The sequence below is a fragment of the Carettochelys insculpta genome, chromosome 24 (genome assembly GCF_033958435.1).
Source record: "Carettochelys insculpta isolate YL-2023 chromosome 24, ASM3395843v1, whole genome shotgun sequence".
Lineage (NCBI taxonomy): Eukaryota > Metazoa > Chordata > Testudines > Carettochelyidae > Carettochelys > Carettochelys insculpta.
Window position 1 is genome coordinate 4,613,433 of NC_134160.1, and position 26,486 is coordinate 4,639,918.

Below are 26,486 nucleotides of genomic sequence, written 5' to 3' on the forward strand. Positions count from 1 at the left end.
ACACCAGCCCTGTCAAGGCTGATCCCCACTCTGACTCTCTGAGTGCAGAAGGTGGGGGCCTGCAAGAGACCGTAAAATACCTTGCCTCTATAGGGCTTCTGCTTAAAAGCTTCCGGAAGTCACAGATTCGCTGACCTTGGCAGGTAGCTGCCACTACACAAATGAGAAAAGCCCCCTTTAAAGCCCGGGAAGACCCACTTGGGCTGTCTTGCTGTAGGGTAACTCCAAGCTCTTAACCCTCCCTTAGGAGAGAGCTTGAAAACAAAAAAGGAAGAAATTAAGCTGCAATCTGATCACTGAATTTTTGATCTTAGGCATGAATATACACAGACCCTTCTCTAGCACACAGGCATCAAACCATTGCTTTAGCAAAAAAAGGTGATTTTATTAACAAAACAGAAGAGAGAGTACATCAAGAAAGGGATAAAGCATTCTCGGTTGCTAGGTGTTAGAGCTATTGAGAAAAAGTTTAAAGCACAGAGAATTACTTTCATGGGATTCAGTTTAGAAGTTACAGCGTACAAGGGGGAATACAGCAGCTAGTTTAAGAAGTCCCACACCAAACCCAAAATAAAAATAACCTAATTGCATCTAACGAAACATTTCCTTTCTACTTACATGTCTGTGTGCTTGTGTTGTGGCTTGAATATTTACTGGATTCATTAAGCCTGCTCAGGATTAAACATCTATGTCTTTCTCCCCTGGCCATTAAAAAAAGAGTAAAAAAACCCCTGTATGTAACTGCTTCAGTTCAAAAGATCACTCTCTCTGCCCGTTGGCTTACATAGCTATTTGCCAACAGAGAACCCACTCTCTCTAGTTTTAACCCTTTACAGGCATTCTTTCATGACAGGCCCCTAGGAAGCTGCCACCTTTGGTTCTCCCGATGGTGTGGCTGTATTTATATAATCTCTCTCTCTAAAAATCTCATATTCATTTGGCAGTGTAGACAAAGCCCAAATGGGAATAGGTATTTATTTAAGTGATCCCCATATGCAGCCACCCAATAGTCCCATGATTATAGTATTCACCTAGGACGCACATGACATGGGCAAGCCAGGTTTAAGTCTGTCCTCTATTCTAGGGGAGGTGTCTGTCTCTCTCTCAGCATCTCAGCAGAAATTCTATCCTGGAGCTGAGAAACCTTCCTGCTAAAGTTGACCCCGTTATGGGAAAAGTTTGTGGCTTGAGGAACTGACTGTTTTTTTTCTTTCTTCCAGAAAAACTGTTTCATTTATAAAAAAAAAAAAAAAAAATTCCCAAGCAATCTATTTGCCACTGTCGTCTGCATTGCAGATTATCCAAGAGAACCCTTTCCCACTCCAATGTCTTAAATGTTATTTTTAAAGCTACCAGAATATTTTCCTCCTCCTGCTGTTTTGATGTTCATAATCCAGGCCTTAGCACTACTCTTAGATCTTGCTCACTACAAATGGAAAAAGCAAAGTTCCAGCGAATCAGCACATAAATTAGTGGTCTTTCTGTTGATGTCGACATTCATAGGAAATTCGCTCCTTTCAGTAGTAATAACCAGGCTTTGCTCTTCTCCTGCACTTTCAACATGAAGTTTCCCCAGATGCTTTGCAAAAATTAATTATATCTTCCAACACCCCGAGCAAGAAAGTAAAATGAGGCAAAGAGCGGTCAGTGGTTTGACTTTCAGAGGTGCCAAGTGCCTGCAGCTCAGAATGCCTGCCCATAAGTACTTGTGTGAGGTCAGTGGTAGCTGACTAGTTGGACCCCAGGAGTTCTGACTCTCTGTCCTTTGCTCAGTAAGTGCTGAAAATGAGCTAACGAGAAAGCTGCTGAGTTTAAAACCAAGTTAAATGGACCTAACTAATGATCTGGCTGCTGTAGCCCTCTTATCAGCACGATAGGATCCCAAACTGTTTTTTTTTAAGATGATTGTTACTAGCACATTATTGTTTCCTATATTAATATTTATTTCTCCCCAGTAAGGAAATAAATGTGGGTCTATTCTCAGCGCAATCATGCCACTGATGTGCTCTAAAGGTCAGACAAACTCTGGTCTTCAACAATAATTGTTGGATAAATTATTTGGAGAAGTGCTGAAAGTATTTCCAGCATTAAAAATAATGTCTCGGGTATTCTTTCTTCATCAGACCTGTCGGTCTGAATCCCACATAGTTGATTTATCCTGCAAACAGTATTCCTGGTTCCCTGTGCGGCTTGTGTGGGTGCTCAGAAGAGATTCACATGCCTCCCAGCTGATTAGTAAAGTACCCACAGCTAGGTTTTTATTTCTACCAGTGGTTCACATTCCCACATTCTACTGGTGGTTCACATTCTACCGGTGGTACCATTCCCCCAATAATTCAAAATTATTCTGCACATGAATGGTAAAAAATCCTCACGTCTGGAAAAGATTAGAAGGAATATTGTCTGAAAACTGATATGGAATGCATTGCATCAACCAGTCAAATCCACTTTGGAGGGCCAGCTTTGGACATTTAAACTACAGGCCCCTAACAATAGGAACCGTTAAATCCTGCAGCGGATCATTTCGTGCTGCTGTTCAAGGCCCCTTTGGAGAACAGAGCTCCATTGTTATGAGTTCTAGAAATACACGTGGCAGCCGTTCTTTGCACCAAAGAATTTGCAGTCTTAGAGAAAAGAAAGTGTGGGAGAAAAGAAGGATAATTTTTCCTATATTAAGGAGGGAAACTGAGGCACAAGGAGGGAAGTGATTTTTTCCGTGGTCATACTTGTGGTTTGTGGGAGGGTCAGGAATTGAACCATAAGCCATTAAAATACTTCTTCTTAGTCAGAGTTACACTACAAATGTGCAACGTGACTTCGAGGTGCTGAAATACCAGGACCCTTGTTGATTGGAATGGGGATTTTGGATGCTCAGCAGCTCCGAAAAACAGCTATACACACGCCCATCTTAGCTATAAGTGACAGCTACAATCTTTGGATGCTGCTTTTGAATCCTCAACCCTATGGAAGAGAGACAGCTAATTTGTCTGTTTGTTGCAAGAATCAGGAAATTTACATTCAGATTTCAGTTTGGATTTCAAAGCCATTAATGTTTGAGGATGGTGCTTATTCATATTCATCTCTCTTGCGGGTTGGTTAATTGAAGGCAGAAATACATGCAGGTGGAAGGCATGTTTGCATACTCAGCCTACATAATTGCCAAGTTTGCATGTGAGTGCCCAAACCAGTAGATCTGCTACAGCCATGTGATTGGTGCAGACTGCAGCCACAGTACAGCAGCCCTGCTCTTTTAGGACAATAGTCAACGGGTGGCATTAGGGTTGCAACTCTCCCAGACCAGACACCATTGCTGCACATGGCATCTGGTTGGGAGTGTTGGCAACTCTGGTCATGTCAGTGGCGTGCCATCTATGGGACAGAGGGTGTCAGTCATCCCTGCTCTCCGGGATTCCGGCAACAAGTTGCTCTTAAGGTTTTTTGCAAGCTACTGCGGTGTACAGATCACACTCTATCAGTACCTACAAGTCATTGGTTTGGGATGACTGAGTTCTCAGCGAGGGTGGTGGAGTTTTTGTTTTCCCTAAGCAAAGCAAACTCCCCTGTAGCCAAAAGAGATGTGGTGCTTTTTTGTGGTGTTTTATTGTTGGCTATTTTGCTAGTTTTTGTTTTTGATTAAAAAGTAAATTCATATGAGATGGAGGAAAATGAATTTACAATACAGGGGAAACAGCCCTAAAATGCAAAGTAGATTGTGCAAGACCACAAAATGGTTCAGGAAGTTATCAAATCAAATCTGTTGTTACAGACCAAATGCTGGATTTGGACTTCCCAACTGGAAGAATCAACAGAAGGGAAAGAAGGAAACAATCAGACAGAGAGCCAGGGCCCCAGAACAACATCTATACTGGGGATGCTGAGAGCCATTGAAATGATCTGTAAACTCTGTATAATGCAAACCATTTCAAGCCAGAGAGTGCTGCAAAACCTATCACGTCCCTAGCTCCAGACGCAACGCACGGAGTTCTTCAGTAGCTTCTGGAGCCATGGGACTAGTATGGACACAAGGAGCAGGTTTCTGCTTAAGCACTCACTTTGTTTTGTGAAAAGTTTTCCCCATGAGATACCCTCATTTAAAAGCAAGCAACATGAAACAGTTTTTAATACACCAGATTGTCTGCTTGCTGCAAACGCTTTGTAATGTCACACTTCAGTTTGACAAGGAATGGAATATTCTGTCAGATCTGTCAGTTGTTTATGTACAGCAAAACCCACCAGAAAACAGTGCAAGCTTTGTTTGGCCAATTATTCTGACATGATACTTTTAAGGTACTATCCCACAGATGAACCTGGAAGAACATAGATCCCTTTACAGTCTGATTTTCTGTTTTTGAGGAAGGAGGATTTATTCTTGATTTCAGCTATGCTAGTAATTAACTTTTTTTTAAGAAAGAGAAAAATGCAGATCTTGAATTGTCCTCTTTTAAATTGATGTCTTTGTTACTGGTAGCTGCTTACAATATTGCCAAAGTCTCCTGTGAAGCTTAACTTTCATAATTCTGTCTCCATGTAATGAACAAAATAAAGGATTAATTGGAAAACATGTAGGACTCTCTCCGGTTACTGTTCCTAGAGGCAGAATGCAATTAGTGTAATATAGGGCACTGAAATCATGGGAGAGGAACTGTGACTTATTAGTTAGAGCATGGCATCGGGCTTCACTGTGATTCTGTCCACTTTGTGATCTTGGGTGAATAATTTAGGCCTCAATTCTTGGAAGTGTGCATTCATTTGAGGCAACTCTGTTTTTAAGGCCCTAAAGCACTAAGCAGGCTCTTGAAGTTAGGTTTGTAGTTGAAGTTCCATTAGCTTCAGTAGGGCTTAAGAATATACTAATTGCATTCCTGAGTTGGGAGTGTGACTAAATGCCCATCTGGGAACATCTAAGGACCTGATATACAGAGGTCAGGAGCAGCGTTTCCTGTAAGCTGTGCCCTTTTGTGGCTGCTCAGGAGAGATGCATTTGCTGCCCAGCTGATTGGCGGAGTGCCCACAACTAGGTTTTGTTTCTGTTGGCGGTGCACATTCACACTTGCTTTGGCGCACAAAAAATTTTATTCTGCACAGGGATGGAAAAGATTAGAGGAAACAGGTCATGGTCACCTGCCACTGCCTGATTTCTGTTGTTATAAATGTGCATCCCTTCTTTGAAACCAACAAGAGCTGCAGTTGTTTCCGCATGTCAGTAATGTGCGGCATTGAGAAACACTGGCAATCATTCGAAAAGCGTTGGATGGGTTGGGCAGAACCTTATCTAGATTGTTCAGACTTCCAGCCCTCAAGTTCAATAGCAGTGAGATGCAGATTGACAGTCTTGCCTCAGACAAAGGAGGTTTGCAATCTTGCCCTGTAATTAGGACTTTGTGGGTAGGTAGTTTCCCAGGGCGTTGTTTTTGTTTGTGCACCGGGGCTGAAAGAGACAGAAGCAGAGAGAGAAAGCAAATTAAGTAGCCATGGGTGAAAGCATGGGTCACATGGCCGTGAAATACACCTAAGAGAAAAGTCCATTTCCATACAAAGCATCAGCAGGAACTGCCTTGGACCAGCAAACAAAGACCCAGTCTGCTGCTGTTAGAGTCCTACTGTATTCAGAGAAACAGGACTTTACACATCTTGTAATTAAACAAAACTGCATCAAAAGACTCTGTTATCAGTTTTTGTTCTCACACCCACAAGGCCCTGAACTTTGACAAGTTGCTTTGGTTAAATGGACAATCGCCCAGCCTGCACAGTGGACGATAGCCCACACAGTCAGCTGTAAAGGATATTTGCCCCACTGTTGTCAGTGAGGTGTGGGAGTTGTGGACAGAAAGCATTCAATGCTCCTATAAGATTAGAAACCTATTTTCAAAGCCATAGGACAGGGAAAAAAAGATGTTTTCAATGTGAACATAAGACAGGCAAAGATTCATTGTTGTGTGTGTGCATTTCAGATGCATCATTCATATTTAAGGTGTCCCAAAGTATTTTGCAAAGCAGTGGGTTAGATATGGCAAAGTCAGGAGCCCTTATGCATCCTGTAATAGCTCAAATGGTGCTTTAGACATTTGGACATACCTAGCTTTTTATTGCCAGGGAAGGACTTTTGCCCCAGAATATGGGGTTGTCTCGGGGGTTCATTAACTTTGGCACACAGAGTCAGCAGGGACAGGTGGAATGGGGCCTCGATTTCAACATTTTGGTCAAATTACAGCACTGCTAACCATGCTTGACCCCTTAGGGCCACGCTGTAACGTCAGCTCTTGAGCTGAGAGCCCCCGTTCTATTGTGATGATGCAGATTAACGTAGGAAGTAATGTAGGAAAGGACTCAGTGGTAATGCATAGGACAGAGGCTCTTCGTTGAGGCCTCACAAATAGCAAGCAGTCCTGTGGCATCTTAGAGACTAATGCATTTATTAGGTCATAAGCTTTTGTGGGAAAACTCACTTCATCAGATGAAAAAGAAGAGAACAAACTGAATGCAGGGTTTATATGGTGGTGGAGGGAGGGAGGGCGGAAATTACTTGTCACTAGAAAATAACTTGTTCAGGAATCTTGAGATATTACGGGATCAATTCCCTCACTATAAATAGCATCTGATTAGCTGAATCGGCACCTCTGTTGTGAATGGTTTACACAGGTGGAAGTTGCCTCCAATTTTTGTGGAATAATGTTAAATCTGGATCTGTAAAGGGCGACCTCATAGCTGGGTTACTGACGGTTGGAGGTGACGCATGCTTTCACATTGCTAAGCTTGCTCCCACACCATATAAAAGTATCCACTGCATGCTTTGCAAGTTTCACACATGCTCTTTGTTCGGTGCCTTTTCCATGGAGATTCTGCCATCCCTCACAGTTGTGGCTCTCTGAGATGACTGTGAGACTGTTTTGATTTGGCTCTATATGATAAAGTTTTGTGGGGGGGGGAGCCCAAACCAAATGCAAAGGGATTCCGTCATTTTGGTACATCAGAACTAAATTTGCCCTGTGCCTTTAACAATGTGTCTGTGTACCACTGCCCTCTAGTGCCTGGAATGTGTCAGATTGTCTCTTTTTCTGCAAAGTATCAGAGAGGTAGCCGTGTTAGTCTGTATCTTCGAGAACAACAAGCAGTCCTGTGGCACCTTACGGACTAACAGATATTTTGGAGCATGAGCTTTCGTGGACAAAAACCCGCTTTGTCTCATGCATCTAATGAAGCGGGTCTTTGCCCATGAAAGGTCATGCTCCAAAACACGTTAGTCTATAAGGTGCCACAGAACTTCTTCTTGTTCTCTTTTTCTGTAAGGTTCTGTTGCTAGGTGGACATTTTCATTTAGTTTCAGTTTGTGAAAACCACAGTAATTCAGTGTTTCCAGTTCTCATTTGTCCCATTCTTTCCTTTGCAGAACTGACACCTTTTTTCTTTCTAACATTTTTTTCTCTCGCCTACTAACCACCTCACCCTTTTTCCTTTTTCTTCTGTTTTTTTTTCCCCTTCCTAAATTTCTCTAATGTTGTAAATTTTAGCACATGGTCAAAGAACAAATGAAATGTTAAATGAGACACTGTGCTTTTTCCAAAGTTGAGGAAATTTTGTATTGTTATGCATTGGGGCTATGTGTACACAGCTGTGTTATTTTGAAATAAGCTATTCTGGAAGAGATTTTCCGAAATAATTTATTTCAAAATAACATATCAACACTCAAAACACATAGCAAAATAGCACATCCAGACACAAGAGAGCCTGTTTCAGATTAGAGCCGTTGGAAGTGCTATATAGCTTATTTCCAAATAGCTCCTATTCCAAAATATCCATTTTGGAATAGGCGCTATTCCTAGTAGAATGAGGTTTGCTTAATTCAAACTAAGCCATCTGCTATTTCGAAATAGCAGTTGCATTATGTAAACACTCCCAAAGTTATTTCAGAATAGTGTCTGTTATTTGGAAATAACTTTGCTCTGTAGACACATCCTGGCTGAGCTGAAAAATAGCTTGTTGCCTTCCCAGAACAGCTGGGCTAAGTCTATGCTCCAGCGATCTGTCAAAAGAAGTTCTCCTGGAAGATCTCTTCCAAAAACAACCCTCTTTTGAAAGAGCGCATCCACAAACAAAAAAGCAGATTGAAAGATTGATCTGCTCTTTCAATAGAGAGTGTCCACAAAGCCCCTGCTCTTTTGAAAGACTGGGCAAGAGATTGAACAATCTGGCACTGTGAGGACTGCTCTTTTGAAAAAAGGACCTGTGGAGCATTTACGCAAGTGTTTTTGGTTTTGTTTTGTTTTTTTTTTTTAAAGAAAGCGCTCTTCCTGATCTGGGAGCAGAAGAGGGTTTGTGGAAGAAGAGCCATGTTCTTTCAATTTTGTATCAAAAGAGTACAGTTTGTGTGTAGGTGCTCTGCATGTTCTTTTGACAAAAGGGCCAGATTCTCTGAAAGAACTTGCTAGTGTAGACTTAGCCCTGGAGTTTTTGCAGCCAAAGTTAGCATTTGCTGTTAACTAAAGATTCAGGAAACACCAGATTACTTATATTCAGGGGAAATTATGCTATATGGCCCTAAACGAGTGTTGCCAGTTAAGACAATCTGAGACAGGCATATTCCTTAGCAAGTCTGTATCTGGTTTACATTTAAACAAGACTTGTCTAGCTCAGATTTTCCTTTCAAATCAGGATACTGTCCATCCCTCCACCCCCAGTGAAAGTCGTTAATGCTTATGGGCAAGACAAGAGCTGTCTAACATACCTATGGACTTGACCTCAGCTTGACATTTTGACTACTTTATTTAAATATAAGGGGAAAAAAACCTTCATCACGTTGTAGCCACATGACAAAGTGGGAAAAAGTGCTAACAGTCATGTAGACCAGAGAATGAATTATTTGGAGTAAGCTTCATGAAAAGGTATTGACATTTCCCAATCAGAAATACTTACACACAGATGTTGAATAGTAACAGAGAGGAAGCCGTGCTAGTCTATACACTATCAAAACAAAAAGCAGTCAAGTAGCACTTTAAAGTCTAGCAAAATAGTTTATCAGGTACCTAATAAACTATTTTGCTAGTCTTTAAAGTGCTACTTGACTGCTTTTTGTTTTTACACACACGTTATTACCAGATTTAACACACACACATAAAAGTTGATTAAAATTTGTTAGTTTTGTTTATATATTTTCTTGACAATGTTGTCTTAGAAATGTGCTAATGTAGAGATGAAAACACGAAACAATAAAGTACACAAAGAGAACCACTTGAAATGAAATACAGACTGGCTGGATAGATGAAAATAAAACTATAATGGAAAGAATCATGTAAAATGATTATGGGCTCTTTGCTTTCAGAGGCAAGATTACTCGTTGTGTGCTTAAAAAAAAGCCCCACTAAAGTCTACTTTAGTAGCCTCCAAATACGGTGCTGCCCCAGTGAATAAGCAAGTCCCTGGGACAACAGTAGTTAGACTGCCCTGAACACTGGTGCAGACAGTGCTATTTTGTTGTTGTTTCCTGCTCACATAACTGGGGGTGAAATAATTACGTTGAAAGGAGACCTCTCACATGTCAACTTTGAGCAGCTATACTAAGAACATAAGAACATAAGAATGGCCATACTGGGTCAGACCAAAGGTCCATCAAGCCCAGCATCCCATCTGCCGACGGTGGCCAATGCCAGGTGCCCCAGAGAAGGAGAACAGAAGACAATGATCAAGTGATTTATCTCCTGCCATCCATCTCCTGCCCTTGTTATGAAGGCTAGGGCACCATACTTTACCCCTGGCTAATAGCCATTTATGGACCTAACCTGCAAAAATTTATCAAGCTCTTTTTTAAACCCTAATAGAGTCCTGGCCTTCACAGCCTCCTCGGGCAAGGAGTTCCACAGGTTGACTGTGCGCTGTGTGAAGAAAAATTTCCTTTTATTAGTTTTGAACCTACTACCCATCAATTTCATTTGGTGTCCCCTAGTTCATGCATGTCTTCGTGGCCTGCTGGACTGAAGAGCAGTGATTGATCCAGTGGGCATTGATTTATTTTGTCTAGTATAGGTATGATAAATCAATCGCTCAACACTCTCCCATCGACTCTGGTATTCCACCAAATGAGAAGCGTAGGCAGAGCTGATGAGAGAGTATCATCTGTCAACTTACTGCTCTGAAGATACTACAGTAAGAAGACCTAAGAACATCGACTTCAGCTACATTAGTCATGTAGCTGAAGCTGTGTAACTTAGGTCAATGGCCCATGGTAGTATGGACAAGGCCCCAGAGAACTTACAGTGTTGCAGTGGCATTCTTTTGGATCCACTGACACCCATTTTCTGGCACAATGAATGTTAACTATTGGTGTTTATATTGTGGCTGTGGGTCATCTAGAACAACAGCTGTTGATTTTGCTTCCTAATTAGCCAATTAAACAGCACAACTATTAAGGCCACAGAAAACTTTTTGCTATAGAAGTTTATATAAATAATCATGCTAAGGTCATGGTTAATTCTGGGAACTGGGGACATTTTATTCATTTGTTTATTTTTTCTGTGTATCAGGGCTTTGTTGCGCAAGGTGCTGTACAAACACTGTGTTAGCATGGGATGCATAAAAAAGGGTTCTTTGAAGTCTCCGAACCCAATCACTAGCTCTTAAAAATCTAGCTAATTTTTGTTGTTGTTGTTAAAATCTCTTTCCAGTCAAGAAACAAATTGAACTGAAGTCCAGAGGGGTGAAACTGATGCCCAGCAAGGACAATAATCAGAAGACATCAGTGTGTAAGTTTCACTGCTCCTGGACATGTACTCTTTGTAAGACTGTCCCCCTGAACATTTCATATGATAATAATTTCTAAAGTGTTGTCACTCTTAAAAGGTTTAAAGTGTATTCCTCCTCCTTCCCCCTCACATTACTTCATCACCTTCTTCCAGTGCTCTGTTCCCAAACACATTCTAATGCCTTAAACAGGGAAACTGGGGCATGTGTGTATGTGTATATAACCAGTATACATATATTTATTGTTATACACCAGGTGGGGGGTCCATTACTTTTGTGTTTTCTTTTAGTCTTAAGTGTATTAAAATGCAAATGAATTTGAAAACAAAGGCATGTATTTAGTGTAAAAGTATGAAGGGTCACCTCTTCAATGAGAAAATCACAGAAAGTGTAGTGAAGTGGTAACAAAAACTGAAGCAGTAATAGCCTCTTTGCTCTCCTTGCAAGTTATTTAACTTAATTATACCTCCCTGCCGAAAAATCGTAGTCCTTCACCAGGAAAGGACTAGTCACTGAAATACAAACTTCAGCTGCATCTCACATCTCTGTCAGTTTCTTACGTAAATATGCATAGCGGTTGAAATCTGTTGGAGAGATGCCTGTAATATCATTTTTATCCCCAGTATGTTTTCCTGCTCCACTAGGTGAACCCATGTGAACCTTCCTTTTAAATCAGAAGTAAAATTCATAGCTTTTTGTCATGCACTTTTAGACAGATAACTGTATTCTTAAAGATGTCTGTGTTCTTAAAGGGCCTCCCTTTCTATCTTCTGTGAGATTAAGTAGGAAAGGTTTGAGTGAGAGGTGAGCTGAATTTTGGATAAATTGAAGGTTGACATAATTTAGCACTTTTAGACTGAAATATGGATTTATGAGAAAAAATTTGTTTATCCAGTACAGAAATTAACAAAATTAATAAAGTTCTGTCCCTTGGCTCAGTTCTAACTTTAACACGGGTATGTTGGTGCCCTCTGCTTCCTGTGGAAGGATGAGAAATGAGCTAGTTTGGGCACAGTTAAACAAGTGGGTTGTTATTGTGATGGAAAATCCATATGCTCAAGCTAATTTTGGCCCTAGGAAAGAGTCTAGTGAGGAGAAGTTATCTTGCTCCAAGTATCACTCATCAACATTCCGGCCTATGCGTTGACGGTTAGCGTATATTGGAAGATACTGTTCACTTTGGTGTTGGTTTGGTCACTGGACTTGATGACCTCTTGAGGTCCCTTCCAGTTGTAGTATTCTATGATACTATGATAACTGGAGCTCTCAGAGAGTGGACGTTGATGGTATGTGTGGGAATGGGGGATATACTTTGTTTTGGACACTTCAACAGCAGTGGAGGGTCTTTATTTAGAGAAACGCCTTGGCCTGGATTGGATGGAATCATAATTTGCTCACACACAGATGTTTCAGACAAGGAATTTGGTTTCTTAATGGAAAGGTTCATTTGATGTGATCAGAATGGTTGGGTTTCTTCTACTCCCTAACTCCACTGGTCATCACTAATTCAAAATTAATGACATGTCCAGCACTGGTTAAGAACTGAATAATGTTGGCTGCTCAGTGATCAAAGTTGATTCCAACTTTGGTTTCTAATAATACTAGACCATTCCTGCCCATGGACCACTAGGTGGCCATCTTAGCAAAAGTGCTGAGAAAAAAGTAGGAAATAGAGACCGAAGGCCCATCCTTGTACTTGACACACTCAAGTACTTTGTGGGATTGTTGGGTATGAAAGTTACCAACTCTTGGCTTGGGTTGTCCCCACCCCCTGGATACATTACTTGTCACCAGGGCTCTCAGTTCAGAATAGTGCCAGTTCCGCAGAAGGCAAAATTGCCTCCAGAGGCCATGGGAAGCCTGTTAGCTTCCAAGCTATTGATCTAGAATTTCACGTTTTGAACTTTGACACAAATTCCTTTCTGTTATCAGCATGGAGCCTACCATCAGCCCTGGGTATTCAACCCATTCAGGATAAACTATACCTTGTTTGTTTACTTGTGTCCAATACAGTTGCTGCTCGCACCATTCAATTATAGTAAATTCTCCATTTCAGAAATGCTAACTCAAGAACCAAAAACAAAGGGTTTAAATTGCAGGAAGGAAGGTTTAGGTTGGACATCAGGAAAAATTTCCTGTCAGGCTGGTTAAGTACTGGAATAAATTGCCAAGGGGGGTTGTAGAATCTCCATCATTGGAGATCTTTAAGAACAGACTGGATAAAGATCTAACAGGGATGATCTAGACGGTGCCTGGTCCTGCTGTGAGGTCAGGAGACTGGACTTGATGAACTCTCGAGGTCCCGTCCAGTCCTACTATTCTAGGATTCTAAGAGGCTGTGGCGTGAAGAAATGTTATTTCCCTTCAGGAAATGGATTCTACACTGTTATAATCTCCTGACATGGTGATTTTTCGTTATGTACCTAACCATGTCTCTTTCACCTTTCCCTCCTATATATAATCAAAATATTAGGGACAGTCGAACAGTTGAGAGATGACTGAAAATCCACAGTTATGTTTGGCGCCTTTAATATTTCATGTGGCCTGCACATCGGGCATTTCTAATAATGGATTTCTATAAAGGCTAGTGCTTAGCTCTTTGCTATGGGTAATATTTTCTACTGTCTGTTGCAACTCTTCAAAAAATATGCCTTACTGAAACCCCTATCCAGAAATAAGCCAGACTAGTGCTTTATTCTTAGTATCCTGCAAGTCTTTCAGAGAATTGTTGTTTTGCTGATGTATAGCCATGGATGGCTGTCAGATTCCAGCTGACTAGATTGAAACCTGCATGTTTCATATGGCCCATTAGAAGCAAAAGGAATTTCACATACTTAAGCATGTCTCTTGCATGCCTGAAATAACAATGGAAAACAATTATATCTATAAGTCCTGGATCAAATTGCATTGCATTGAATGATGAATGAACATTTTAATTTGAAATTTTAATTCTGCTACGTATTGCCCACTTCCCCTAAAATTAATTGGTCAACTTTCTTTTAAACGTGCTTTTTTAAATTGCTTTGGTGAATAAGGAGAACACATGTAGTTTGAAGCTGAGACATCACTTAGAGGAATATGTTTAGGGCTAGCTTTTCTGTCACCATTACTAATTGAGAGAGAAACCCTTTTCAACCTCTGCAACATTCTTTAAGCTGGGGAGTGGATTGGATACTGTGTACAATGTGTATTTTTTCCTTGTTTGTCTGGCTTGGAAAGCACCTTTTCTGTAGCATCTTTCTTTCTTCTCTTGCCTAAATACAAAACATAATGGAAGTTTCTCTGAATTTCACTGCTCGCTGTTGTTGGAAAGAGTTGTGCATGGGAAGAGCAGTTTCAAACTTGCTTAGATCCAGCCTAAAAGAATTTCAGAGGTGCTGAGCATAATCTTGACCATCACCAAGACAGCAGGAGCTATTGGATGCTCATCGCTTCTGAAAAACAGCTCATTTAATTAGTCAGAGGTTGAACCTCTCTCACCCAGCACCCTGGGGACCTGCGCTGTGCTAAACAAGAGAACTTGCCAGACCATGGGATGTCAGTCTCATCGAGCAGCATTACCAACACTTCCACTATTCACTGGGCTCTTAGAGGTAAATTAGAGCTAAATAACATCACAGAACTCTGCGAGGCAGGACGGGTGGCTGTAAACAAACTTAGTGGGACCACAGGAAACATGGTCACACCCATGATAAAGTGGTTGTCTGGCTAACTAAGGTCATGCTGGATTGTGAGGGTTGCTGGACAAGAGAGTGTTGGGATACAGAGGTTCAACCTGGACTTAAATATTCTTTGTAGGGTCTGGTTCTTCATTACCCTGTACCTGATACAGTCTTTCACACCAATGAAAGGTGAATGCCGAACAAGTGTAAAAACTTTACCATTCTGCTTTGGGAGCATTTTCAGCTGCATTATATTGAAGTGACTACAGAAACAACTGAGCATCAGGTGCTTTATTTCTAGCATTAAACATCTGACTTTGAAAATATAGGTGGAAGAGAAGAATATTCTAAATGTGCCTCCTGTAAATTGTGAATAACTTCAGTGATTCAGTAAGTCTGAGAAGGTTAGAAGCTGGAAACCTTTGTGATGCTGGATTTCCACATCCCCAATGTTCAGAAGAGATATTGAGCTCTGTGGATTTACCTCGCTGTATTCTACACATAGAGTGGATAGCTATGACAGTTGGGTTTGGAAAACCCTGGTTGGGGTTCGGGGGTAACCAGATACCACGTGTGGCACTCAGACACCTTTCCGTGTAAACACAAACTAAACTTGCAGGTTCCATTTGGATCTTAGCAACAACACAAACATGGTTTGAAACCATCAAAGCAATAGAGTCTCTGTTCCATGAAGACGTGAAATCACTTGTAGCCAGGCCTGGCTTTAGGTCAAAGTGAGCAAGATGACTGCCTTGGGCCCTGTGCTCCAGTTGACTTTGGCGTCCAAAACCTACCGTCTGAGCCCCACTTTCAGCATACTGCCTTGGACCCCACCCACCACTGGACCTCACTGGGCCAGCTCTGCGTGTGTGTGGGTCCTCCGATGTGAACTCACCTGAGGGTTGTTCTGGTTTCAAAATCCACATTTTAGGCATATTGCAAGCTTGCTGCGCAATGGAGACTTTCTCTGCAATCAACATGCTGGTGTCCTTGTGAACTCTGTGTCCCTGGAACCCTAATGGGACTGGCAGGGTGGAAAGCCCAGGAAAGACATGAAACTGAAAGTTCCCAGAACCTTGGTGGAAGTGGTCAGCACCAGTGTTCTCTATAAGCTGTGCACTTGTGGTCCTCTGGGGAGATTCAGATACCACTCAGCTGATTAACAGAGCGCCTGGAGCTAGGTTTTGTTTCAGCTGGTGGTGCACATTCACACATGCTGTGGTGTACATAAAAGTTTTATTCTGCACAAGGAAGGGAAGGATTAGGGAAAACGTTGGTCAGCGCTTCACCATATCAAACCTTTGTGTTCCAAATCCTTCAAACAACTAGCACCTGCTGACCTTGAAACATGGGAATAATTCCATGACTGATTTTAATCCACTGGTTTTAGTAGGATCTGCCCACCTACCTAAAGCCACGTGGGTGCTGAAGTGCTTTCTTGGACTGGGATCCTGGTGAGCACTGGCTTTGTTTAGCTAGAATATGTTATCGGAGGATCATCTCTTTATATTCAAGAAATAAATTGCTTGCTCTGTTGCTGGACAGAAGTTTGCATGGGAGGTAACTGGAAACGGAGTTTTTCTCCTATTTCTGCCCTGCAGAAAAAAACAAAACAAAACAAAGGAAAGTGAGTTGTTAAACTGAGTTAGCTAACTTGGGTTAAAGTAGCAATGAAGGCACTTTAAAATGTGGCTTTTAATGCAGGCTCGCAACTCGAATCAAAGCCTGTAAGGGTGTGTCTGCGCAGCAACTGGGAGACAGGCTTGTGTTGGCAGGCTCATGCTAACACCCTAAAAATAGCTGGTGCTGGAGCTTGGACACTCAAGCCTAGCTCTGGCCTGAATGGCAGCTGCTATACAACAATTTTAGCAAGTTAGCATGAGCCTTGCGGACACAAGGCTGTCTTCCTAGGCTTGGAGCCTCAATCCCTACTGCCATGTAGAAGGGCCTGGGTTTGAATTCAGGCTAGCCTGGGCTGAAAGCTGAGCTGCTTTGTCTTTTAACTCAAGTCAGTTAACCTGAGTTTGGAGCACAGGTTGGATCTCTGTGGTCCAGCACTCTTGGGAGGGATTTTGCCTGACCAGAGGAGGTCAATGCTCTCCTGTTGGCCTCTAATCTTCACTCCGGGGCTCCTCCCTGGGCCGCTGGCCTGGTTGCTGGACAGGCCACCCGCCTAACCCCTGGTTGCCTTCCCCCTCCCACGCCACACACACAGCCTCCACCCTCTCCTTGGCTGCAAGCTTCTCAGCCCTGGCAGCCGGTAGCCAGCTCCCTGGCCTGCCTTTTGCTCAGCCCACCAGGCTCCCTGCTGGCTCCCACTCTCAGCCAGGCTATAGCTCTCTGGTCTGGCAACATCCATTTTCTGGCAGGACCATGGATGCTGCCAGACCAGAGGGTCCCATATTCTAGAGGTTCAACATGTACCCCCTTTTCTCAGTGTAGTACCTTTAGAGGTCATCCTAGTTAACTTTAACCTCTTCAGACCACAGAATGGCCACTGAAACCCTGCATTTAAATGGAAGTGATTGCTTGCATCTCTTCTCTGCCTTCCTTGCACTGGGAGACTTTGGGAGTGAACAGGTTGTACCTCTATGACAGACTTCTCTTTTATCTTGTAGCTGATATTAAACAATCCTAAACTCAATCAAAAGCTGCCCTCAGGAGATCCATCAGTGAAATTCCTTTATTAACATGAGGAAAAAAAAACCTGAGCATCATCCTCTTTAGCTCTTCTTTCAGTAGAAGGAGTAAATTGTTCTGGCAAACGATGTGATGTGATCGCAACTGGCTACTCCTGAATGAGATGGAAAGAAACTTGAGTTGACAAAAGGAGAAGAGCAGGGAAAGAAGGGGGAGGGAGAGAAGAAAAACCTCAATCTTTTGGGAGGGAGAACTTTTTTCACATCTGTAATTTATAAAGTCAACAGTTCATTAAAACTGGGGGTTATTGTTTCTCCAGTAAATTGAAGAATTCATTGACAAGGCCAGAGCTGGGTGCTCAGCTCACTTAAACCTCCTGTAACGTGAACGCAAACCTGCCAACAAATTCTCAGCATGCCCAGTATGGTTTATAGCCTCCTGCAGGGTTAAATCAAGCCATTTCTCTCAGTTTAAAAATACATAAGTAACAGGAGAGGAAAGGTTTGTGCATCATCACCAGATGCAAAATGTGGATGATTAATCTAATGCCTTCTCTCTCTTTCTTCTCTCTCCATCCCACCCTTATATTTATAATAGCCCACCTTATCTGCTGTCTAATCTGACTTTTACTCTGTGGATATTAATAACATACTAGCATACAGGGAAATAATTTCCAGCAGAGGCTGAACCTCTCTAATCCAGAACTCTCTCAGCTGGCAACATCTGTTATGCGGTTTGATTTTAGTTAGCCAGATCACCATTCATCATTGGTGTGGCCAAGTTTCCCATGATCCCATAAAGTTTGTTTACAGCCACCAGTCCAGCCTCTGTGTTCTGTGCTGCTGTTTAGTTCTAATTTACCCTTAAATTTCTGCTAAGAACCTAGTAAGCAGTGGATAATTGGTAACTCTGCTAGACAATATTGACCTCCCATGGTTTGACAAATGCTCTAGTTCAGCACCGGTCAGGTTCTGAGGGCGCCTGACTAGAGAGGTTCGATCTGTAGTCACAGACATACTGGATAGCTGACTGTTGCTCCTTTGGGTTATACGTGACACCATTTGGTGCCTTTCTGCCTTGTGTCAGTTCCATGGGCCACTATGTTCCTGTTGCCTCACCATCTGATATGGAGTTTTGTAACTTCAATAAAATGGATTTGAACGTGACTCAGGATAAGCAGCATTGGAGGACATGTGGATAATGTTATTGCCCTTCTAGAGAGGCGGGAAGAAGACAGCGGGGAAGGATGGTAGGCGTTGCTGGTGTTGTTAGTGTCTGCTCTGCAATAGTCTGAGAACTTAAGTATTTAAATGCAGACCCATCCTCAGGAGAAGTGTTGGAAAGCAGGTTTCAGACACACCATGTGCGTATCTGCACTGCATTTTGGTTTTGGCAAAAGGTGTAGGAATGAAAGAAATCTTAGTGTTTATGATTTTGACTTGTGATTTGTACAGGTGGATAAAGTCAACACCCCCTCCCCCAGGGCTTTAGATATTTCTTTTTCATTGTCATGACATGCCCGTACCTGCATGAAAGTCTGTCTTAGCAGAGGTGGGTAATTCATATCACATGGGTGCAAGAGGTGGGGGGACGAATGCAGGTAAGAAACCCAAAGGAAAACTGAATGCCTTGAGAGACCCTATCTACAGACCTCTCCATTCTCAGGACCGATTGGTTATTTGCAATCACTTGCATCACTCCACTGGGTAATGCTGATGAATGAGGTCATTGCTACTAGTATTTCCTTGAGCTTTAAAGAACTGATGTCCTGCTCCAGACACACTGTGGGAGGCAGACTTTTGTTGCTGGTTTTGTTTTTTGGGAAATGTTTCCAGTGAAACCATCTGCTGTTCTGGATTCTCTAATTTCCAATCCACTCCAGCCCATCCCAGGAAGAGGGTTTTACCCACCAAAACTCCTGACCTAATAAAGGTGTTAGTCTCTAAGGTGCTACTGGACTGCTTGCTGTTTTTGAAGTTACAGACTCACACCGTGACCCCGTTGAATCACCATTCCTAAAACTTGCCCTTTGTGCTTGGATTCTGGAGGACTTCTTACCCTGCGCTTTTTTGTTTGCTTTCTTTGGCAGGGGCCATCCAGTCCCTTCTTTGCTGGAGCCCCATATCCACCTTTTCTTATTGCTGAGTCCAGTTGATTTTCGAAGGGGACACAAAGCACTGTCAAGGTGCACTGCCTGGTAGCAAGATCAGCAGCCCAGCAATGCATCTTGTCTAGCAGCACGTAGTACATTTAGCAGCTGTAATGGGGGCAGGACCCGCCACCGCAGCACCTCCCCCTGGTCACCCGGGAATTAGCTCATCCAGCTTCTGGAGGACCCTCTTCTACCAGTGTCTTGCCAGCTGCTGCCTCTCTCTGAGGTTCTTTCCTCCCCAGGAACCCCAAGCCCCCTATACCCACCTTGCCTCCGTGACCCACTGCCAGTCGTAGCTGCCTTGGCATGCAGCAGAGGACCCACACCCCCCAAAGTTCTGCACCAAGAGCCCTGGAACTAAAGGGGGGGACTGTATTTGCTCTAATGCCTTTAGGGCTTCCAGCATTTGTTGGCAGGAGATCCCTGTTGGTGTTGGGATTAAAGCGTTGGGCTCCTGGGAGGAGCTGGACCCTTCCCTCCATTGGAGAGCAGCGCTGTTTGACCCTTGGCGGGTGTCATCCCTAGTGACAAAGAGGGCTGTGACTGTACAGTGAAATCTTACTAGATGATGCTTTCTGACGGTTGGTGTGCGGGCCGTGTCTCCTCCAATGGGTCACATGTATGTCTTTTCTCCCCTGCCTCACACCTCTTTCAGCGTCACACAGCACTGGCACAGCGGGTGCACATGTGTAATTCAAAGACCACGCTTCCCATCATATCACCTTCCAGTTTTGAGTGGTCTTCCAGCCACTGCTCTAACTTACTAAATTCTGGAGTGCGACTGGGAGGATGGTTCGGCTTCTGTTCACTTAGTGAGCTAGGCTGAGGCTGGATGAAGGCACGCTAGGTTAAGTTTCGTGCTTCATCCAGCATCATTGTCAAGAAAGGTCCCATTTTCCCTGAATCGTTTCCTCTGTGACATGAGAAAATTGAATCCTATAGATTTCAGGCACTCCGTGACAAACTTGTTCCTTTTTTGATATTTGTGTGCATGAAAAAAATAATGGGGTGGTTAGCAGAATGAAAAATTGAAATTGACTTATTGCCAGAGCTCATTTCATCCTTGTTGAGAGCCATCGGTATTTTATCCGAGTCTACACTTGTTTGCGCCATTTGGTAGATTTGCAAGGGGGTGGGGTGAGGGGAAATGGGAGAGGGTCAAACATAGAGATGTGTGTGTTCAGTGCTGATTACCTCTTTATAAATCTCCTTTTCATAAGCAGTGCTATCAGTGTTGCTCCATCAAAGTTTTCATATTCAAACTTAACTACTTGCTTTAAATCATTAAACTGGCTTTTGTTTTTTGGAGAGAGGGAATATCGCGTACTCACCTTTTATTGAGCGGTTTTCTTTCACTGGTGCCAGTCAGATGAGCAGTTGGTGGGCTTTAGGGACATACCTTGTCATGTTGCATGTGACCTCTTTAATAGCGATCTTTGTAAGGGTTCTTGTAATTGCTGTAATTTTGCAAAGTGCAAGAAATCTTTTACAGTGGTGCTTCTGTAGTGTAACAAAGGTAAAGCCATGTTGCTCACTGACACTGAGCAGAAAACAGTGCATAAATTTGAGGTGAAATGACTTCAGTACGTCGGTTTCCAAATTAAACCAAAAGCAAAACCAAAAAGCTAATGCATTCCAACTAGCAATTACCATTTTCTCTTCACATCCACCAACCCCAATACAGTCAATGTATGATGATGTTTGCCTGTGCTATTCTATCTCTGTATGTGCTGTTTTTGCTTTGTAGTTACTCAGGTTGGTGTGTCCCAGGGACATAATATGTGTCCAGACCCTGGGATTCCAGAGAAAGGCAAAAGAATAGGCAACGACTTTAGGTAAGTACCTTGTATACATTTTTTCTGCATGCAACAAAGCTACTATTCATAACCACCATATGGGCTTTGTGTGTTATATAGTCTTTCTGTAACTACCCAGTGTACACGTATAAATGGGTTGTGAATGAAAATCTTGCAATTATAAATAACTTAGAAAAATGGGGTGTGTGTGTGTGAGATACTATGATCACAGAATCACAGGGCTGGAAGGGACCTCAGGAGGTCATCTAGTCCAGCCCCCTGCTTCAAGCAGGATCAACCCCCACTAAGTCATCCCAGCCAGGACCTGTTCTAGCCGGGACTTAAAAACCTCGAGGGATGGAGAATCTACCACCTCTCTAGGCAACGCATTCCAGTGCTTCACCACCCTCCTGGTGAAGTAGTTTTTCCTAATATCTAACCTACACCTCTCTCACTTGAACTTCAGACCATTACTCCTTGTTCTGCCATCCGACACCACTGAGAACAGTTTCTCACCCGCCTCTTTAGAGCTCCCCTTCAGGAAGTTGAAGGCTGCTATTAAATCACCCCTCAGTCTTCTCTTCTGTAAACGAAACCTGCCCAAATCCCTCAGCCTGTCCTCATAGGTCTTGTGCTCCAGCCCCTTAATCATTTTTGTTGCCCTCCACTGAACCTGCTCCAGCAAATCCACATCCTCTTTATACTGGCAGGCCCCAAACTGGACACAATATTCCGGATGTGGCCTCACCAGTGCCAAATAGAGGGGAATAACTGCTTCTCTAGGTCTGCTCAAAATGCTCCTCCTAATGCACCCTAGTATGCCGTTAGCCTTCTTGGCTATCCAGCCTTTCATCCACCATAACCCCTAGGTCCCTTTCCATCGTACTGCTGCAGAGCCAGTCGTCAGATAAGCAGAGATTATGAATCCCCTGTCTCAGGAATATTTTCCCTTGTCAAAATCAGCCTTGTAACCAAGAATCTGCAGTCAGGAGTCTTTGTAATTCTTCCCCCCCCCCACCCCGTTCCTCCTTTCATTATGTTCAGAAAGGATTTTTTTTTAAATAAAAACAAACAAAAAGCCCTGCTTTTCCATTAGCATGAGTCACTGCAGGGCTGTCCATAGCGACTTCAAGACGGCTTCCCAGAACACTCTGTCAGTCCTTTGTCAATAAGCATATGTACCCTTAGATAAGTGTTCCCGTATCAAGTTTAAAACAATGCCTTTGTCCTGCTTCAGTCGCTAGCCTTCATGTGAAGTGTGCAGGAATAAATCAGCTAGCAGTTAGCAATGACAGATCAATAGTTAATCTTATTTCTCTGTCGATTGCTGTTCTGTTCACTAAAAATGTCTAACCCAAACCATCAAATTCTCTTGAAATCCACAAAATGGATTTCTGAGTCAGGGAAGAAAAGAGGCTGCAGACGGAGTCCTTAAATATTATGGGCCAGATTCTCAGCTGGATCAGCAGTACTCCATTTTTTTGAATGGGGCTGCACTAGTTGACACCCGCTGTGCTCTAAAACTGCCACTAACTAGTGTCTCGAGTCCCAGGTGATTTCTTATTTATTTTGTTCATAAAAATGCTGAGCATGTCATAAATTACAGCACAAAGCTGCACTGAGGAAATGTTTCCCGGAGTCATACTGAAAGACTCTGGCCTCCTATTAACCTGTAATCACCTTCGGCAAAGCATTCCCAAGTAAATGCATGAGAGAAGACACTGAGGTTGCTTCATGCAGTCCTACGCCTAGGCAGCCAGTGGACTATTGTTATGTGCATTAAGGGGAATCACTGAGCAGTCAAAGAAGGCAAAAGGTTAAAACTGTCCATTTGGTAGCTTCTCAGAGACTCATTTACTCCTTTTGCTTCTATTTATTAGGTTAGGATCCAGCATCCAGTTCACCTGTAATGAAGGCTACGATTTACAGGGCTCCAAAAGCATCACCTGTAAGAAACTGAGTGACATGATTGCTGCCTGGAGTGACCAGAGGCCGGTGTGCAGAGGTGAGAGCGCATCAGGAATTAACCTAGCTATGGAGATTGATGAAAAATCCAGCTTCTTAACTCAGCTCTGTCCTTACGTTTATCTTTGCTTTGCCATGGTCTCCTGACAAGGCCTTCTTCTTTCAACTTTCTTCTTTCCTTGCACCTGAATTCCTCATCCACTCTCAGGACCGCTGTTGGTGATGGCCAAGGTTCCCTCTAACTTTTGCCATCCTTGGGTGAAATAAATTTTGTTGTGTGCACCAAGACGTGCAGGTGTACACCACCAGTAGAAACACATGCTGCCAGCTGTGGATGGCTGTAGGCCAAATAGCTGGGTGGCTCCTGAATCTCTCCTGGGCAGCCACCCAAGTGCTCAGGTTAGAGGGAACACTGGTAACGGCTTTTAAGAGGATGCTAACAAATTGCTAAGACTGAAATCATCCTCCAAGGAATCATGTTGTTTATCCCTGTATCTTTTGGCAAAGCCCGTGCAACTCTTACCTAAAGGCTCTTGTAGGCTTACTGCTCATTCGCTCTGCCAAGGGAAGCTGTTGTCCAACAAACAGGGCTGAGGAGCAGGGTGCAAGGACTCCTGGTTCGACTACCTAGTTCCCAAGGAAGTCAGCTGCAGCCTAGATGCCTAGTCGGGGAGATCTCAGGAATTATGGAGCCCTCTGTGATATTATTAAACTGGTGCCCTTAGGCCTCATGGCAGCCTAAGGGGAGTGGGGAGTGACAGTTTTGTAGAGATGTCATTTTTATAATCTTCAGCAACACACAGATTAAATATTTTAAAGTGTATTTTAAGTTAAAGTCCTGTTGACTGACACAGTAAATTCAGAAACAGGCAGGATATACCTAGTATTGCCAAATACCTGTTAAATGGCTTCATGACACCCTAAATGGCTCTTTCAGGGGTTCAGTGTTCTACTAACTGTCCTGACAGGCTTTTTTAAGTTAACTAGATCCTCACCAGAGGAAGCAGGGCCAGGCTAAGTAGAGGCAGGTGGGTGGACATTAAGACTCTATGGTGCCCCAAATTTTGGGGTGCCCACCGCAGCTCAATATTCTGCATCTGGGTAAGGATAACTCAGTGCCCAATGATGCCAGCCTAGCTCATGGAGTGGCTATTATTTCAAACTCATCAAGTGAGGTGAAATCTTTGGTTGATTGGAATTAGGGGAGAGCAAAGTGTTGTCAAAGGGAGAAGCCAGTACCATCCAGTCAATTTTCATGTGCATGCTCCCAGGTAGAAAACCCAGTTTGGCTGCAGCAATTGGTCCCCCCTTCCCACTTTCTGGGGGTTCATTAAAAGCATCAACTGTCTTGGGCAAAAAGGCTGTGTGGACAAACAACAGGTGTAGCTGTAGCATACGCAGGACTATTAGAGCAAAAAGATCATACTGGGTCAGACTGATGGTGCATCTAGCCCAGTATTCTGTCTCCAACAGTGGCCAATACCAGAGCTTTAGGGAGCATGTGCAGAACAGGAAAGTTGGAGTGGGTCCACCCTTGTCTTCTTTTCCTGGCATCTGATAGTCAATAGTTTGTTAAACAAAGGCCAGTGATCATGCTAATTATGACTTATGGCTTTGGCTAGGAAATGAGCAAGTAACCAGAAACAGGCAAAATATGTCTGTCTGTGTGGCCAGCACTGAAGAATGTGTGAATGGGGTTTTACTTCAGAGAACAACATATATGGATGCCCCTCTAGGTCTTGGCTTTTGTGATTACGTTTGCCTTTTAACCAGCATGTTTAATCATGATGTTTTGTAATGCTAATAATGAACAACTTTTAATTAAATGCCCTGTGAAGCCTTAAAGTCATAAATTATTATTTCTTCAGTTCTTCTTTTTTCCCCAACCTTTAATTTCCTTTGCAGAGTTTTGAAAGGTTTTAGAATACTGTCTGATTCTTTGAAACAAGTGTAGAATAAATTGAATCAGCGTAAGAGGATATTTGGCATAAATATCCAACACCATGAAAGAAATTTATGGCGTCCTCTCATTGGAGATAAGAAAGGATTTGCCTGTGTTATTGCAACTCTGTGAATCAACTTGATTCTTTTTTTCATTCCTACCTCCAGGGTGGTTTTTTTTTTAATTATTTTGTTTTGGTTTGTTGCTTTTTATTCCAATTCTAACCCATTTTAGCATTGTTGTGGGTTTAACGTTTTTTGTTGTTGAATGACAAATTTCTTTGAAATGCAAAAGTCAAGACGTCATTTGGAGGCAACACCATCTCACTGTAGTACAATGAGAGGCCTCTTTGTGTCTAATTCCTGATAGTCCAGCCGCTAGCCAGAAAGTCGGGAGACCTAGGTTTCAGTACCTGATGTGTCCCAGACCCCCTGTGTAGCCTTCAGCAAGTCACATAGCATTTCTCTGGCTCATTTCCCATCTATACAATGGAGATAACTCCACATCATTACTTCGGAGGTGGTTGTGAGGTTCCATTGAAGCCTGTCTACCCTGGCTCCCACCCGAATATGTTTGCCCTACTCATTGCCAGTCACCAGGGAGCAGCCTCAAATAAAGTGGATACAAAGAGCACCCACTGATCTTGTGTTAACAAGGTACAGCATTCCCATCAGGAGACTAGCCATGGTGGGGCTCATTTGGAATAAGAGAGGAGTCCTTTTGTTAACCTGGCCAGGTAACAGAAGTGGCATGTGTCTCTGTCAGTAGCAGAATGAAACATTTTAGTGTAAAATCACCGGCCAGGGGAGCCCTAGGGAAGAAATGGGAGTGTGAGATGTGGATCTGATAGCAGAATTCCCCCTAATATGTCAGTTTGAAATGAAACAGATCAAGGGATGTAGATGGGACCTGCTTTGTTTTACACCAATTGATGGTTAATTCACTTGCTGCACCCTCCTGTTGTCTGCCCATCAGCATATAACTCACTACCTTTACCACCACCATTAACAACGCATTGCTGTGTGCTCTGGGCTTCGGCTCTGGGTAACTATTCTGAAAGAGCAGCTGTTTAGCTTGGGAATGGAGGGGGTGCATATGTGTTTTTCATACGGCACAGCAACAGTTCTGTGTAGCTATATTTGTTCTGTCTAGCAAGGGACGCAGTCAGGGTTCCCTCTAATTTTTTCTGTCCGTGGGTGGAATAAATTGTGTTATGTGCAACAAGGAATATGTGGATGTGCACCAGCAGTAAAAACATGTGGGTGCTCTGGGTACTCAGCTGGGTGGCACCAGAGCTTTTCAGGGTGGCCACCCAAGTGCTCAGCTTGCAGAAAGCTCTGGACCCAAAGCAGAACCTTGGACCTGAATGCAGGCGCGCGCGCACGCACGCACGCACGCACGCACGCACACAGAGCCTCTTTGCACATCAGGAAAGTTCAATTCCGAGATCTGATGCTTATGTACTAGGCACGACATCAGCACAACAGCAAACACCCACACAGAGCCATGGTTCTGCACTTCACGGTTGCCAGCATAGGAGCTGGCAAATTGTTCTTACAAAAGGACATCATGGGCCTTTTTCTTTCATTTACCCTGGT

At 43.1% G+C, this 26,486-nt stretch overlaps 1 protein-coding gene across 1 annotated transcript in view; it reads left to right on the top strand.

Annotated features, from left to right (window-relative positions):
* CSMD2 (CUB and Sushi multiple domains 2) overlaps positions 1-26,486 on the top strand; it is a 575,415-nt gene that overhangs the window by 277,894 nt on the left and 271,035 nt on the right. The window contains exons 7-9 of the mRNA XM_074976068.1: positions 10,656-10,733; positions 20,933-21,020; positions 22,862-22,986. Coding sequence (XP_074832169.1) covers positions 10,656-10,733; positions 20,933-21,020; positions 22,862-22,986 — 291 coding nt within the window. The remainder of the gene's footprint in view (positions 1-10,655; positions 10,734-20,932; positions 21,021-22,861; positions 22,987-26,486) is intronic.